Below are 16,660 nucleotides of genomic sequence, written 5' to 3' on the forward strand. Positions count from 1 at the left end.
GAGTTGGAAAGTCCCTTTCCATAGCCAGGATTCCATTTCCTCCCATCCTCAGTGGTGTTTGCAGACCCCTTTCTTCTAGAGTCCATTAAATGTAGATTTAAATTTAGATTGCCGAGGTAAACAAAAAAAAAAAAATGTTTTTTAAAATTTTCAAACAGGAACTCCTCCCCGGCAACCATAGCATAGTATTCTTCCTCTACACCTCTGCATGCGATGAGAGGTAGGGTGTCCCCAAAAGTCAGTCTCCAGCTTCCCCTTCACAACCCTCCCGCCGCAAGCGTTGTTCATTGCTATCCAGTCATCTTAGCGCTTCCTTAGTATCCAGGAAAAAGTGCACTATTCCTCCAGCTACCACTCTGAGTTTCGCCGAGTACATCATGGAGTATACCAGATTCAGTTGTTTCAGCCTTCTCTTGATGTCAATGAACTTGGATCTTTGCTTTTGCACTTCTATGGAGTAATCTGGAAAAATGGATATCTTGGAGCCATTGATGATCAGGTCCGGGTGTCCTCTGGCATGCTTCAGGATATTATCCCTGTCTCTGTAGTGCAGTATTTTGGCCAGGACAGGTCGCGGTGGATGTCCAGGAGGCAGGGGGCGGGTGGGAACCCTATGGGCTCTTTCCACCGCATATAGAGGGGTGAGATGCTCAGATCCAATTTTACTTTTCAGCCATTCCTCAAAAAATTCAGTCGGGGATGTACCTTCTACTTTCTCTGGAACGCCAATTATTCTCAGGTTGTTACGCCTTGATCTATTTTCAAGGTCATCCGTTTTTGCTAGGAGTGCTGCTATTTGCTGTGCTGCACGCTGCCCGTCTCTGTCAGATCCTGCCATGCGGTCCTCCATGATACTGACTCTCTGCTCAACTTCTCCTGTTCTCTCTTTCACTTCATGAAGCTTGTGCCGCATGGATGCCATGTCTTCTCTCAGGCTCCCCAGCTGCAGGGTCACCTCAGTAATAGAGGCTCTGCATAGCACTACTGCTGTGAGGATGTCTCTCAGTGTGGGCTCTTCAGGGATATTCTGTGTCAGCTCCCCTAGCTGTGCTGCCTGAGATCTGGGATTTGTCTCTGCCATGCAGGCCTGAGCTCCCTTGTTGCTCTCCCCCCTCCCCCCTCCTTCACTCAGCACCATGCTGTCTGCAAGTCCCCGGATTCATCTGCACCTCACCTCTCACTGTCTCTCTGTGATGGGCACCGCTCTCCTGCCTGGCAAAACGCTCCAGCCGTGTTGCAGCCTGTCTTCTGGTCTCCTCAGCGTCTGCACCATTATCTTTTCTCTGCTCCATGCTGCCCACGGCACCATCTTGATTCTGCTCCTCCACTTCTCCCACCTGCTTTTTCGGCCCCCTCCTTGTCATATCTGTGCCAGTAAGCAATGCAATCAGGTCAGGGGGGTCAGAGGGTCGTCCAGCTGCAGCCTGTGACTTCTGAGAGTGTTTTTTTGGGTTTCTTCCCTAGGGATTTTCTAGATGCTTGGCAGGAGCTACAGGATTTGCTTCCACTCACATACTGAGCTAGGCCACGCCCCCAAGTAAATATATTTCTAATGGTGCTGTTGACACCAACCCATCCAATCCACACAGGCAAAAAAAAAATAAATCAAACCATGTTCATAAATTATGTGTAATAATGAGAAATAACAAAGGTTTTTCCCTTGTTATTTCTCATTATTACACATAATTTATGAACATGGTTTGATTTTTTTTTTGCTTGTGTGGATTGGATGGGTTGTTGTCAACAGCACCACACATGAAGAAGAAAAAGTGCAAAAAGCCATGGAAACTCTAACATCTGAAATATCAGTAATTAGAAAACAATTCTGCCACTTCTTGAAAAATATCAGCTGGTTCAACTGATGGCCTATAAAAAGGTGTCTCAGTCCAAGCTGCCACACAAAAAAACCCATCTCATGATGGGTAAAACAAGTGAGCTGTCTCAAGAGCTTTGCAACCTTATTGTTGCAAAACATACTGATGGCATTGGTTACTGACAATTCCAAAAAGAACTTTTGGGACCATAATCCAAAAGTGGAAAGAACAGCATTTCACCATAAACTGGCTACGACCAGGTGGTCCCTGCAAGATTTCAGACAGATGAGTGAAAATATTACCAGAAGAGTTGTCTAAAAGCCAATAACCACCTGTGGAGAGCAAGAGAAAGATCTGCAATCAGCAGGCACAATTGTATCAACGAAAACAATAAGTAATACACTCAATCTTCATGGCTTATATGCATGCTCACCACGCAAGTTGCATTGCTAAACAAAAAGCATATTTAAGAGTGTATTAAGTTTTCTCAAAAATATTTAGTCAAGACTGTGAAATACTGGGAGACTATAGTCTGATCAGATGAGACCAAAATTGAATTCTTTGGATGCCATAATACATACCATGTTTGGAAGCCAAAAAGCACTGCATATCACCCCCCCAAAACACTAACAGTGAAGTTTGGAGTTGTGCATATTATGATGTGGCACCAACAAAGGCTTTTGTGCATTAAATAAATTTCAGTAAGCGGGTTCAATACTTTTCACCTGTGTTATTTCCCATTATTACATTTATGGACATCTATGCTTTTGATTTCTTTGCCTATGTGAATTGGATGGGCTGTTACCGACATCTGTTGAGAAATTCATGTCATAGTACATTTAGAAATAGATTTACTCAGAAAATTGGTGATGTGTTCAATACTTATTTAATTTGCTGTATATTAATGGCAAGCAACAGACATGTTCTGTCAAAAGAAGAGATCTTTGGATTAATATAGAAGATAAACTCTTTCACAAGGGTTTATATATACAGCACTTGAGGACCACTACTAAGGGAAGTTTAAGAAGTTTATATACTCAGGTATTATCTATTTTCTAATGATCTTCCAAAAAATTATATAAACAATAATGTAAGAAATAAAATCTAATAAAAATATTCATTATTTAAAATTGCTTCTGTTACTGAAACAAATAAAAAAATTAAGGCAATGCTCTATCCTAAATGCCCAATGGTTATCGCTAGTCTCGGTCCGGCGCCTCCTTAATATTGTGCGATCGCCGTCCTCCTGCCCAGTCCCATGTGCATGACGCATCATTCACAGAGAAGTCTCCATTGCGCTCCTATGCATGCGCACTTTGATCTGCCCAGATGAAGGTAGATCAAAGTAGTGTAGTGCGCATGCGCGGACGGTCTTTAACGTTTTTTCGTGCCTGCGCATTACAGTACTTTGCTCTGCCCTCAGCGGGGCAGATCAAAGTGTGCATTCGCAGGAGTGCAATGGAAGCCTCTCTGTGAATAACGCACGACACATCATGCACATGGGGCTGGGCAGCAGCACGGCGATCGCAAGAAGAGAGGGCGCCGGACTGAGACCAGCGACACCCATCGGACCAGACCGCCCACTAGCTGAGTATTAACAAGGAGTTTTTACGGTACGGCCTGTACAGCATTCTGTATATAAGGGCTAACTGGTGGTGCCGCAGCTCAAAAGGGAAAAACCTGGTGACAGGTTTCCTGTAAAGTATGTTTTTTCTCTGAAACAGCACAGCATTTCACAGTCAAACATGCTTGGCTGAAATTGTGTAGTCAGTGCCTGATGCATGCTGTCCGTGGAACGGGCAGAAGATTAAGGCTATGTTCGCATGCTGCATTTTCACGGTGATCACAAAAATGCACCCTTTGGTCAAAAAAATTCACCCTGTGGCAAAAAACCGCATGCGCTTTTTGTGCGTTTTTTGACCATGCGTTTTTGAGGCGTTTTTTTTTTATCACCAGTGGGTGAATAAAGCAGGTAAAAATGCAAAAAGAATTGACATGCTGCATTTTTGTGCTCACCACCAAATGCATCCAAAATGCAGTCCCAAAAAAAAGCAATGTGCGCACAGCAAATCTTATCTCATAGACTTTGCTGGGGAAGGTAAAGCGTGCAGATTGTGGTGACTAAAAGATCACCACAAAATGCACCAAAAAAGCATCAAAAACTGCAGCATGCGCATGGGGCCATAATCTGTCAGGTTCTCTTTAACTTCTTCATGACCGATGACATATATGTACATCACCGCCCAAGTCCCTGCCTTTGATGCGGGCTCACACGCTGAGGCCACATCTTTCACAGCACTTGATAGCTGATATAATCAGCCATCAAGTGCCTCTAACAGTCTAGAGTGGATTGGAGTTCCACCTGCTGCTGTTACCCACTTAAATGCCGCTGTGAATCTCTTACAGCGGCATTTAACATGCCCTGACATGAACTACATCACTAGTCTTGCCCATTGGCATCCCCATCATGTGACCGCTGGGCACTGATGACCCCTGTGCATGTCATCACGATCCTCCTGTGAATGCTGGCTGCAAGTCACCATTCATAGGAGATAGTAATTTCTGCTATACAAAGCAGTGCTGATGCACTACTCTGTATAACAGAAGATCTGTATATCGAGAGCGGTGGCTGTAATCGCTCCACTCGCACTGACTGACAGCCGCTCTGCGTCATAGGAGGCTCTCTGAAGGTTAAAAGGCTCCCTTATCAAATGTTTCATATCCTTGAGTTTATTGAAGACATTTTTCCGGCTGTAACTCTTTTCCTGGTGAATTCACAATTAATTTATTAATATTTCTTCCTATAATATCTGAAATGTAGCTGTTGGGGAAGAATGAAGGACATTAGCAAAAACTTTTCCATTCTTCATTGTGTTGAAGAGGATCTTTTAGCATTGATTAGAAGAACAGTCTGGCTAAAACTAACAGGGCCAAAAAAACCCAATAAAAAAACAATAATAAGTTTGATTGCAATAACGCTTGTTCCCAATTCTGGGTGCCTGACAATATGGCAGCAGCATGGTGATGAACAGCCAGATGCTCGTTTGCTGATCACATTTTTATGTGGCTTAAAATATAATTTTTGTCATACAAAAGGGGATGTGCTACAGACAATGTGCAAATAGTATGAGAACCAAACTATTGCATTAATTGTCATTTAACCCCTTAAAGCTTGTGTCAAACCCTTTTTTAAAATGACTTTTAAATGCGAAATTATTAACTTTGTATATTTATTTATTTTACTCACTTATATCGATGATTAGCAGTCATTATGGCAGTTTACACCTTGGAATTATATTGTGCATCACCCACTTAAATAGTGCCTGTCACGTGCTCAAAAAATTGAGCTAAATACTTTGTAATAATCCCCGAGCTCCCCTGACACACTGCCTTTATCTGCTGTATCACTCTATTCCAGAGATATATACATGTATTGCTCTTGGAGAGCAGTATTTGAAATCTCTTATATCTTTGAAATCTGCTTATAGACCAACTGGGTGTTCCTTCAAAGTCTTCTCTTACGGTGTGTTCTTTGGCCACAGCTGGAAGGCAGGGTTTAATCACATCTCGCAAGAGACTGAGACCGTTAGGCTATGTGCCCACGTTGTGTCGAGGTAGTTGCAGTTCTAAACGCACCCTTTGGCAGAAATGGTTTTTGCCAAAGTTGCTTTTGATCACAAAAACGCTATAAATCCGCGTGTGTTTTTAATGAGTTTTTGCCGCGTTTTTACCTCAATTTACATGCTTTTTCATTGCTTAAAGTCAGATGCATTTGGATGACAAATACACTGCTAAATAAAGTTTTAACATTCAAACACTATGAAAAATTGGTAAAAAAAGATAACAAATATCAACATTAAAATCATAAACAAAATAGCTGATTTTATTAAAATGATAAATGTTTGTTAATATTTCTGTATAAAATAACGTTAAATTAATGTTTTTCTAAATTTTAATTGTCGGACTATGTGTGTGTGTGTAAAGGGACATATCATGCCTTTAATATAATATCAAAAACGCAGGCAATTAAATTGTCAAAAACGCTTGTTTTCAGCATCCAATCCAAAAAGCATGTAAAGCGCTAGGATTTTGAGGTAGAATGCGTTTTTGCATCTTCTCATAGACTCTAATATTACCAAAACGCAGCTCAAATGGCAAAAACAATTGACATGCTGCTTCTTTAAATGCTGAGTTTTTGCCCAAAAATATGCAAATTAAAAGCAGCGTTTTGAACTGCAAAGTGCGCACAAGAAATCCCCATTTCTCATTGACTTTGCTTGGAAATCAAAACGCATGCATTTTGGCATTAAAACGGTGCAGTTGAAAACGCTGCTGAAAAGCATGTAAAAACGCAACGTGGGCACATAGCCTTAGAGCACTCGACAAGCTGCCGAGGTTTGATTGGTAAAAACATTTGCCCTCAAAGAAGACTCTGAAAAAATGCGCAGTTGGCTTGTAAGCAGAGATTTCACATACTGTGCTCTAATTTGAAGTGCACAGCATAAAAAGAAAGAGAGGCAGAATATGTGGAACTTGGGAATTTTGACTGGGTATTTAAAGGGAATATGTCACCAGGTTTTTCCCATTTAAAATAAGGCCAGCACATGTAAGCCCCCGTTACAGCATACTAGAATGCTGTATATACAGTGCCTTGCGAAAGTATTCTGCCCCCTTGAATTTTTCAACCTTTTCCCACATTTGAGGCTTCAAACATAAAGATAAAAATGTAATGTTATGGTGAAGAAATAAACAACAAGTGGGACACAATTATGAAGTTGACTGAAATTTATTGCTTATTTTAAACTTTTTAAAAAAATAATTACTGAAAAGTGGCGCGTGCAATATTATTCAGCCCCTTTAATTTAGTACTTTGTAGCGCCACCTTTTGCTGTGATTACAGCTGCAAGTCGCTTGGGGTATTTGTCTATCAGTTTTGCACATCGAGAGACTGAAATTCTTGCCCATTCTTCCTTTGCAAACAGCTCGAGCTGAGTGAGGTGGGATGGAAAGCGTTTGTGAACAGCAGTTTTCAGCTCTTTCCACAGATTCTCGATTGGATTCAGGTCTGGACTTTGACTTGGCCATTCTAACACCTGGGTACGTTTATTTGTGAACCATTCAATTGTAGATTTTGCTGTATGTTTGGGATCATTGTCTTGTTGGAAGACAAATCTCTATCCCAGTCTCGGGTCTTTTGCAGAGTCCAACAGGTTTTCTTCAAGAATGGTCCTGTATTTGGCTCCATCCATCTTTCCATCAATTTTGACCATCTTCCCTGTCCCTGCTGAAGAAAATCAGGCCCAAACCAAAATGCTGCCACCACCATGTTTGACAGTGGGGATGGTGTGTTCAGGGTGATGAGCTGTGTTGCTTTTATGCCAAACATATCATTTGGCATTGTGCCCAAATAGTTCAATTTTGCTTTCATCTGACCAGAGCACCTTCTTCCACATGTTTGGTGTGTCTCCCAGGTGGCTTGTGGCAAACTTTAAACAACACCTTTTATGGATATCTTTGAGAAATCGCTTTCTCCTTGCCACTCTTCGATAAAGGCCAGAGTTGTGCAGTGTACGACTGATTGTTGTCCTATGGACAGACTCTCCCACCTCAGCTGTAGATCTCTGCAGTTCATCCAGAGTGATCATGGGCCTCTTCGCTGCATCTCTGATCAGTCTTCTCCTTGTATGAGATGAAAGTTTGGATGGACTGTCGGGTCTTGATAGATTTGCAGTGGTATGATACTCCTTCCATTTCAATATGATCGCTTCCACAGTGCTACTTGGGATGTTTAAAGTTTTGGAAATCTTTTTTGTAACCAAATGCGGCTTTAAACTTGTCCACAACAGTATCATGGACCTGCCTGTTGTGTTCCTTGGTCTTCATGATGCTCTCTGTGCTTTAAACAGAACACTTGACACTATCACAGAGCAGGTGCATTTATACGGAGACTTGATTATACACAGGTGGATTATAGTTATCATAATAAGTCATTTAGGACCACATTGGATCATTCAGAGATCCTCAATGATCTTCTGGCGTGAGTTTGCTGCACTGAAAGTAAAGGGGACGAATAATATTGCACGCCACACTTTTCAGTTATTTATTTTTTTAAAAAAAGTTTAAAATAAGCAATACATTTTGTTCAACTTCACAATTGTGTCCCACTTGTTGTTGATTCTTCACCATAACATTAACATTTTTATCTTCATGTTTGAAGCCTGAAATGTGGGAAAAGGTTGAAAAATTCAAGGGGGCCAAATACTTTCGCAAGGCACTGCATGTAACCAATCCGCTCACCCAAGCAAAAAAATAGCTTTTATTACACTTACAGACAGTGCAGTCTTGTATGATGGGCGTTTCAGGTCTTCATTTGGAGCCTCCTATCTTCTTGTGATCACTGTCCTCCTTCCCTGCTTTGTGTGGATGAGGGGGTTGTATGTTATCCACACAGAGTCCTCCATTGCACTCCAAAGCAGACGCGCTTGTCTCTGCCCTGCTGATTGCAAAGTGAAGTACTGTAGGTGTCATCAACGTCAATCATAGGAAGAAGATGGCGATCAGCAGAGGGACAGGAGCCACACCAAGCACGGTCATCGGACCGGACCAAAAGATTTACATACAGCGCAGGAGATTTTCAAAGGGTATTTTGGGGTATACAGGTGGCGTTAGGGGATAATATACACCTTTATGGAAGGCAGCACAGGAGCTGTTGAAGGTGCTAGTTTTGGTTTATAATCTGGTGACAGGTTCCCGTTAATGTCCCTATTTCGACCTTTCTGTTTCCTTATATATGAATGATCTTCATTTTCATTGAAATGTGCTAAAACGGTTCTCTTCATATCTAAAAATGATTTCAAGAATTTCAGGGCTGTTTTTACATATTTTTTTGCATTTTTTGTTTTACAGGTTTGGATCACACCACAATATATAGTTGTGAAGCACACAACAAGAAAGGACTGACTGCATCCAATAATATCAATGTTAATATTAAAGGTATGCTTAAGACTCGAGATATACGAGGAATTATGTCCTGGGCTTTGTCTCTTCATATCTACTTCCTTCAGGGATCCAGTCGGATTAAGTAAATTCCCAAAAGCTAGAGTGAAGACTACTGCGGATTTACTTACATTTAGACTTTGCCCCTTTCATCAAAAATTATTTTCTCTGAGGACCGTCACCTTGTGCCGAAATAGTAAAGGGAATGTCCTAAGTTTAATTGATAAACTTAGTCCGGATTAGGCTAAGTTTATCAATAACAAAGTAAAGGCCATTTTATGAAATCCCCCTTCTTTCATTGTCTTTTCTCTGGTCAGGTCTTTGGCCCAGGACAGTAAAATGTACGGTGCCAGCGTTTTAGTAACAATTCAGCTGAGCAGACCCATACCTGTCAATTGCAGTCTTGAAAAGAGTGATTTTATAATTTAGATTTATTTATTTACTTCATTATTATTTTATTATTTTTTTATAAGGGCTAAAACATTGGGCCACTTGTATGGTTTCCAATTTTTATGAAAGAGTTTTTGAGTTATTTCAATAAGATTCTGTTTTTAGGATTGAGTGAATCATGTGTTTCTTCCGGCGCTGGCCTCCATGTTCACTATGACCTAGAACTAGAGGAAGTGATACTTGGCATTTTCCTCATGGCATGAGAAGAATAATAACAGTTGATTTATGTGCTGGATAAAAAAATATCTGAAAAGATTTTCGCCCCTATTCGTCTAAACATTTTCATCAAATTCTCATAATTTTGAGCAACTCAAACATTTTTAAACTTTTTGGCATTTTCATTCCAGTCCTGACCAAATCCACGTGAGTGGGCAGAGCATGGGTGGTGTCTGCATAAGCCCGCCAGATGAATTCTTCAAAAGAGACTCCACTACAGTGACATGATTGTCACGATGTGATTGCACCTGTTGTGCCACGTCCACGTAATACAGAAGGAACATCAGATAACAATACAATGGAAGGCCCTGGCACTTGGGTTGGGGAGCGGGTCACCTCCTAACACTCACCTGACTTGTGATCACTGCACTCCCTAACATCCCTAGATGGGTCCTTCCCTCCTGTATGCTGATCATGTTCCTAGGCCCTTGCTACCCTGACTAGTGAAGGCCAGCAAGATGCTAGTCTCGCCACTGCAATAAGACAACATACAGTAGAAAAGACAAACAGGTGGGGATATACACAAAAAATAACACTCAAGCAGGAACTTCTCAGCCGTAACTGAAGCAACACCTCATCTTTCTCCAGAGATGGGCTCCTTCCAAGTGAACAGCATAGGTATGAGCTCTAGCCGGCATAGGAAGGAGTGAAGAGTGGATACTAATAGCAGAAGGGAGTAGCTGCAGCTGAGATTACAACTACCTGTTAGATCACTGCAGGATACAAATGGACCTTAACCCCTTCAGTATAGGAAGGAATTAAATACGTTCCAACTCAGGGTAAACGTCGAGTGGGCACTAAAGTGGATCTGCAATCAACAACACGCTCTGGCCTTCTGATCACATCAGGCTTTGGTACTCTCGTGACAATAATTTACACCAAAAATCTACTCTAGGCCCTGATTTCTGAAATTGCTATTAATCTCCATCAATATATTAACCCATTAAATGGGATCCATCTCCAGGTTTTTGATAACCCTTCTAATAGTAGCATTATGTAGGAGCATACACCCCAATTCCAGTTATATATTCCTTACTGGACTACTTGCTGAAGTACTGATCAAATCAAATCTACTAGCTTTCTGAATGTTGAGATCTTAATAACCCTGCCAGCACCACTAATTGTCAGCTTTTTGTGTATACAGTGCATAGGCAGAAATCTACCAATCAGTTTTAGGGGTGGGGTTTTACTGAGCTCATGAATATGAAGGAGTACATGGTAGCAGGTTTACTAGTCCTTTAGTAATTATCTCCTGCTGGTGAAACAAGGATTTTTATGAAAACTGCAGCAAGTAACTCAAAAAGTGACACATTGCTGGAATTAGAGTCTATGTCCCTTCATTATGCTGCTGTTGTCGCGGGCGGAGGAGGGGACGCTGCGCTCACCCACTGCTCGGGTCCGGCTGCTACTGCTGCTCGCTCGGTCGGTGGCTCAAGCGGTGGGCCAGATCCCGGGGACTCGAGCGGCGCTCCTCGCCCGTGAGTGAAAGGGGGTGGTTTGGGTTTAGGGATATTGTCCGTGACGCCACCCACGGTTGTGGTGAGGTTGTGACACCACCGCTGCTCTGGACGGGGATCCCGGTAGCGGTGACAGGGAGCAGCATGGATGTTGGTTCCCCCTCCGTGGGTAGGGGGGTTGGTTGTCCCGGGGCCCGGTGAGGGGTAGGGATGGATGGCAGGCGGGTTACGGGGCCTGATGAGGTGCAGGGTCGCGGGGGCAGCGCTGTGCCGCACGGCACGGTGGTACTCACACAGCCAATGATGAATGCAAAGTCTCCGGTAAAACAAACGGCTGGATGGACGGGTCCCACAGACGGCTGCGGTAGCTCTCCCGGTAGGTTAATGGTGACTACCTTTCCCTGCACCTGTTTTGTGTTTACGGTTCCAATGGCTTCCCACCGGTAACCCGCTCCCCAGCTTGGATGGATGCTGAGGGAGCCCCTTTTACCCGCAGGCTCTGGCCCTGGGAACTGTAGCCTTGGCGGTGACTGTGTTTCCCTTTACGGTGTGAGCTGTTGCCTTCAATCGGGTCTTGACTGCTGGGAAACCCCGGAGGTTCCCTTCGCTAACGGATTTGACCAGTTTTACGGCGACTCCTAGCCTGGTCGGGGTCCGTAAGCCCTGCCGAATGGTGCTGGCTTCTCTTTGCTCCCCGATCCGGTACCGTTGGGCCACCGACCGTCCCCGGTCCTTACGGTCCACTCCAATCAGGCTCTACTGCAGACAGTCAGCAACGTCTGCCAACCTTGCTGTTCCGTCTCCTACCACTTCACTTCACTCCTCCTCAACTCCTCTCCAAAACTGAACTGCCTTCCTTTTCCCGCCTCCAGGACTGTGAACTCCTCGGTGGGCGGGGCCAACCGCCTGGCCCACCCCCTGGTGTGGACATCAGCCCCTGGAGGGAGGCAACAAGGATTTGTGTTTGACTTCTGTGTGCCTAGCCGGGGTGTGGGGTGTGTTGTTGTTGTACCTGTGACGTCCTGGCTTGTCCAGGGCGCCACACTGTTAGATGGCAAAAATCTGGTGACAGATTTCCTTAAAGTCTACAGATGACATTGTTTATGTCACTGTCTGCCGGAGCTCTACTATCAGATTGCATCTCTTTTATTGGAACGCGGCACGACTCTTAGCCTGGACAGTGGTGTTATTGTTCATTTTCGAGCTGGCTCTCTGATAGACCCATTAATGTACTACTTGTTTAGACTTGCTGATTTTCCCTTGGTTTACCCTACAGTCTTGGAAATAGGCCACATGTTTAATAGGATGGTTCCCTCTAAACCGTGCAGTGGAAAAATAAGATTTACTTCTGTTTATTTAATTCTGACAGAAGCAAATGAAATCAGATCACAGGGCATTTATATGTTTTTCCTTGGCAGGGAATAGCGCGGGTTTACACCTGTTAGCAACCAAGTGCATTTAGTTTTCGAATTATAATAACCCCATAGAGGACATCAAAACTGAGTGATAAAATGAGCGAGATGGAGACTCAACCAGTTCTATTTTCAGATTGTGTTAACAAATAACAATAATAATAATAATTACGGTAATAATAAAAACATAAGAAAAGAAAATCTTAGACTTCTCCAAAGATAACCCTTCATCTGCTGAACCTACTCCCTGGTAGTTTTACACGGAAGAAGTCAAAAATCCTGGGGAAATGTTGACCCCATCTATGACTTCTTCACACATTCTGTCACATTACATAAAAAGTGAGTACATTTGCCAATATGGTGCATTGCATTATTTATTTTGTCCATGAGCTGTATTCACAATTTTACTGTTTTTATTGTAGATAGTTAACAAGTTTGACATGTCACATTTAAAATGTTATTATTCTATTGGTCGTGTAAAATAAATAAAAATAACTCCCTCGGATCCAGCACTGCCTTTCCTCCCACTGCTCTGATCTTTGTTGATCGGTTGCAGTGCTGATGTCCTATCTAAACCAATTGTAACACTGCAGCCAATGATTGGGCTCAGCAGCTCTGCTGATGTAGGCAGCACAAACTTCTGAATCCAGTGATTGGCTGTGCTAGTTATGAGTGCTGTAGATGTGATGTCACCACTGCAGCCTATGAACGAAGACAGGAGCAGAAGGGAACCGTGAGCGCTAAACTTATGAAATGTTGTAGGACTTGTTAAGCACATACCAAGTATGTACTGTATATACTACAGTCATAACAGCTTGCACCTTGTCACATTGGCTTTAGGGTAAGTTCACACAGTGCGTTTTTCGCTGCGTTTTTGGCCTCAAAAATGCATGACTTTGCTTCCCCAGCAAAGTCTATGAGTTTTCATTTTTGCTGTCCGCACACAACTTTTTTTTTAAGCTGCGTTTTTGAGCTTAAAAAAAAAATGGACATGTCAGTTCTTTCCTGCGTTTTTCTGTGTTTTCCACCCATGCAATGCATTGGAAAATTGCAGAAAAAATGCAGAGATCAAAAACACAGCAAAACGCAGCCAAAAACGCACCAAATGGCCGTAAAAACGCATACGTTTTTTGCCGCTTTTTTTGCCGCGGGTGCGTTTTTGTGCGTCTTTAGCAGCCAAAAACGCACAAAAACGCAGCGACAAAAAAACTCAGCGTGTGCACATAGCCTTATTCTGTTGGGAAGTGGCGGTCAGTTTGTGCTCCTTTGTGGCCTTATTAATAAAGGTTCTGCAACCCCCAACTCCTCCCTCCCCCAAGGATCAATCCAACCAAAAGCAGAATTGTTTAGCTTATCTCGAGCCTGTGGAGAACAAAGTAACCTCATAAAAAGTCTGTTGGCTGTCCACTCGTGTGCTCAAAGGGTACCGTCACACTTTAGCGACACAGCAGCGATCCCACCAGTGATCTGACCTGGTCAGGATCGCTGGAGCGTCGCTACATGGTAAGCTGTCAAACAGGCAGATCTAACCAGCGACCAGTGACCAGCCCCCAGCCAGCAGCGACGTGGAAGCGACGCTGCGCTTGCAGGGAGCCGGCGTCTGGAAGCTGCGGACACTGGTAACTAAGGTAAACATCGGGTATGGTTACCCGATGTTTACCTTAGTTACCAGCGCACACCGCTTAGCGCTGGCTCCCTGCACTCGTAGCCACAGCACACATCGGGTTAATAAGCAAACCTTTGCTTATTTACCCGATGTGTCCTCCGGCTACGTGTGCAGGGAGCAGGGAGCCTTGGTTACCCGATGTTTACCTTGGTTACAGCTTACCGCAGGCTGTCAGACGCCAGCTCCTGCTCCCTGCACATTCAGGATTGTTGCTCTCTCGCTGTCACACACAGTGATGTGTGCTTATCAGCGGGAGAGCAACAATAAAAAAATGAACCAGGGCTGTGTGTAACTAGCAGCGATCTCACAGCAGGGGCCAGATCGCTGCTCAGCGTCACACACAGCGAGATCGCTAATGAGGTCACTGCTGCGTCACAAAAACAGTGACTCAGCAGCAATCTCAGTAGCGATCTCGCTGTGTGTGAAGTATCCTAAACATAAGCTAAATCTTTTCCCCATTGTTTTAAGAGATCAATAAGGGTCTTAGAAACCCCCCAAACTGATTAATAGTACTTACCAGGTGCACTTTAAAAATCACTGCACTATAGCTTCTGTAAGATCTTATAAGTGTAATTGCTTCCCTGTGATTTCTTCCAGGAATTCCTTCTCCACCTTTTAATGTAAAGGCCTTGAGCAGATCATCAAACAGCATCATGCTTTCCTGGATTTCTGGTTTTGATGGATATTCTCCCATCATCCTGTGCAGAATACAGGTAAATATTAGCAAAATGTTCAAGATGTCATGCAAAATTGTCTGGTTTAGCTAGATCGTTTTCAGATTGCCCTTTAACAAAACTGATCATCATGTGACACTCATCATGTGACACTAGTCAGTGAAAAAGTTTCCTGCTAACATTCCCAGTTTGGACAGGAGCAGAAAAATTGTTTTTCAGCATACGTTTTTTGCAGGAAAGGGGGCCTGCGTGAGATTTTAAGCACATTTTTCTTATTTTGGCAGCTAGTAAGTAACTGACAACCCTTTTTACATTTCTGCCACTTCCTTTTACAAATTCAGAACTTAAAGGGTTATTCCCGTCTCCAAGATCCTATCCCAATATGGAGTAGGTGTAATAATAAAAATATTAGCAAATACCTCCAATTAGAAATTTAGTGTATTTCTCCTTAAAAGCTATGTTACTTGCCTGATGTGCAGGGCATTACAGGACCTTAGTTATCCATGGTTACAACCACACGCAACTGGTCTAACTAACTAACTAAAGCACCGCTCACATCAGTGGTATTTGGCCGCAGGGTCGGATCCGGTACAAATGCGTTTCAGCTCAATTCACCTCCAATGGAGTCACGGCGGGATATGGTTGCGTGCGTCACACACGGCCACATCTTGCCGCGATTCCATTGGAGGTGAATTGAACTTAAATGCATTTGTACCGGATCCGGCCCTGCGGCAAAATACCGCTGATGTTAGCGGCGCCTAACTGTGACTATGTGAGTGGTTGTAATTATGTATATGTATCTAAGGTTCTGCAATGCCCTGAACATGAGGTAAGCAACATAGTGAATTAGAAGAATTGGAGGTATTTGCTAATATTATTATTACTACCTCTACTATATATTGGGATAGGATCTTGGAGTTGGGAATACCTTTTAAGATGTTTTTTACCATCCACATATAGGTAACAGAAAGTTTTAAGCTTAGCGTAACCCTAGTCATAGGAGATTGACGTATCAGAGCAGGTGCTGTGTTTTTGTGCGACTTCCTATTAGTCAGAAATTAAAATAACAAGTGAATAGGAAATTAGTTTCTATTGTAGAAATAGTTTTCAAGGTGAAATTCTGCGTAAAAAATGATTCATCTCCAAAGGCTGTTTATTGTTGCTCATTATATATAGATGGATCACATTCAAGATTGTCTCTCAGATTTGATGTAAGTCTTGAGCAATTTGATCTGAGTTACAAAATCCTCTAATTTAGGATTTCTTTTATGGGTTAATTTTAGTTTTATTCCTAAAGTGAAAATGAAAAGTTTTACCATAGTTTTCATTTGCTTCATTGTAGTTCAGGAAGTGGGATAAAAGCAGTCGCTTCCTGCATTCGCTGCTGGTAACAGGATGGGTGTTCTCGGTTTTGTGGGATTATTGTGTCATGTTATGTATCCTTAAAGCTGTGACACATCATTTATTTATCAGTCATGATGTCAGATTCGATCTCCATATTACACACAATATGACCATTTAATTAGCTATGGTATTGGAGTTGGTATAACCTGACCCAAAATAGCCAATAATTGAGATAAAGCTACTGTCAATTGGCAAAACATTTCTGCATGGTGACCTGACCGTGTGATAGTCATTGCTACAATCATACTGTAACGTTACTGAGAATACTACATCATTACAATGAATAGTAGACTTACTTAGCTTTTATTCAAAGCTAAACCACATGCAGCTTTACTTTGTCCATGGTGTTCGTGTGGTCTCCTTGGATAATAATCACAATTACAATGGAGTAAAAAATCAAAATAAAAAAATCTAATTATAAAATTATTGAAGGGGTTGTCTACTACTAGTCAATCAACAGGAAGTGAGCACTGCGGCTGCGCTCACTTCCTGTTGATTGTTTCTTTGTTTCATAGGCGGGGGAGATAGAAGCCAGTGCTGATTGGATGTGAGGTTCACATGATGTCACAAG

General features: G+C 42.6%; 1 protein-coding gene across 1 annotated transcript in view; it reads left to right on the forward strand.

Annotated features, from left to right (window-relative positions):
• The window catches only part of MERTK (MER proto-oncogene, tyrosine kinase), a 135,003-nt gene that overhangs the window by 47,587 nt on the left and 70,756 nt on the right, over positions 1–16,660 (forward strand). Inside the window, exons 5-6 of the mRNA XM_075339589.1 lie at positions 8,721–8,807; positions 14,609–14,724. Coding sequence (XP_075195704.1) covers positions 8,721–8,807; positions 14,609–14,724 — 203 coding nt within the window. The remainder of the gene's footprint in view (positions 1–8,720; positions 8,808–14,608; positions 14,725–16,660) is intronic.

Source organism: Anomaloglossus baeobatrachus, chromosome 3, assembly GCF_048569485.1.
Source record: "Anomaloglossus baeobatrachus isolate aAnoBae1 chromosome 3, aAnoBae1.hap1, whole genome shotgun sequence".
NCBI lineage: Eukaryota > Metazoa > Chordata > Amphibia > Anura > Aromobatidae > Anomaloglossus > Anomaloglossus baeobatrachus.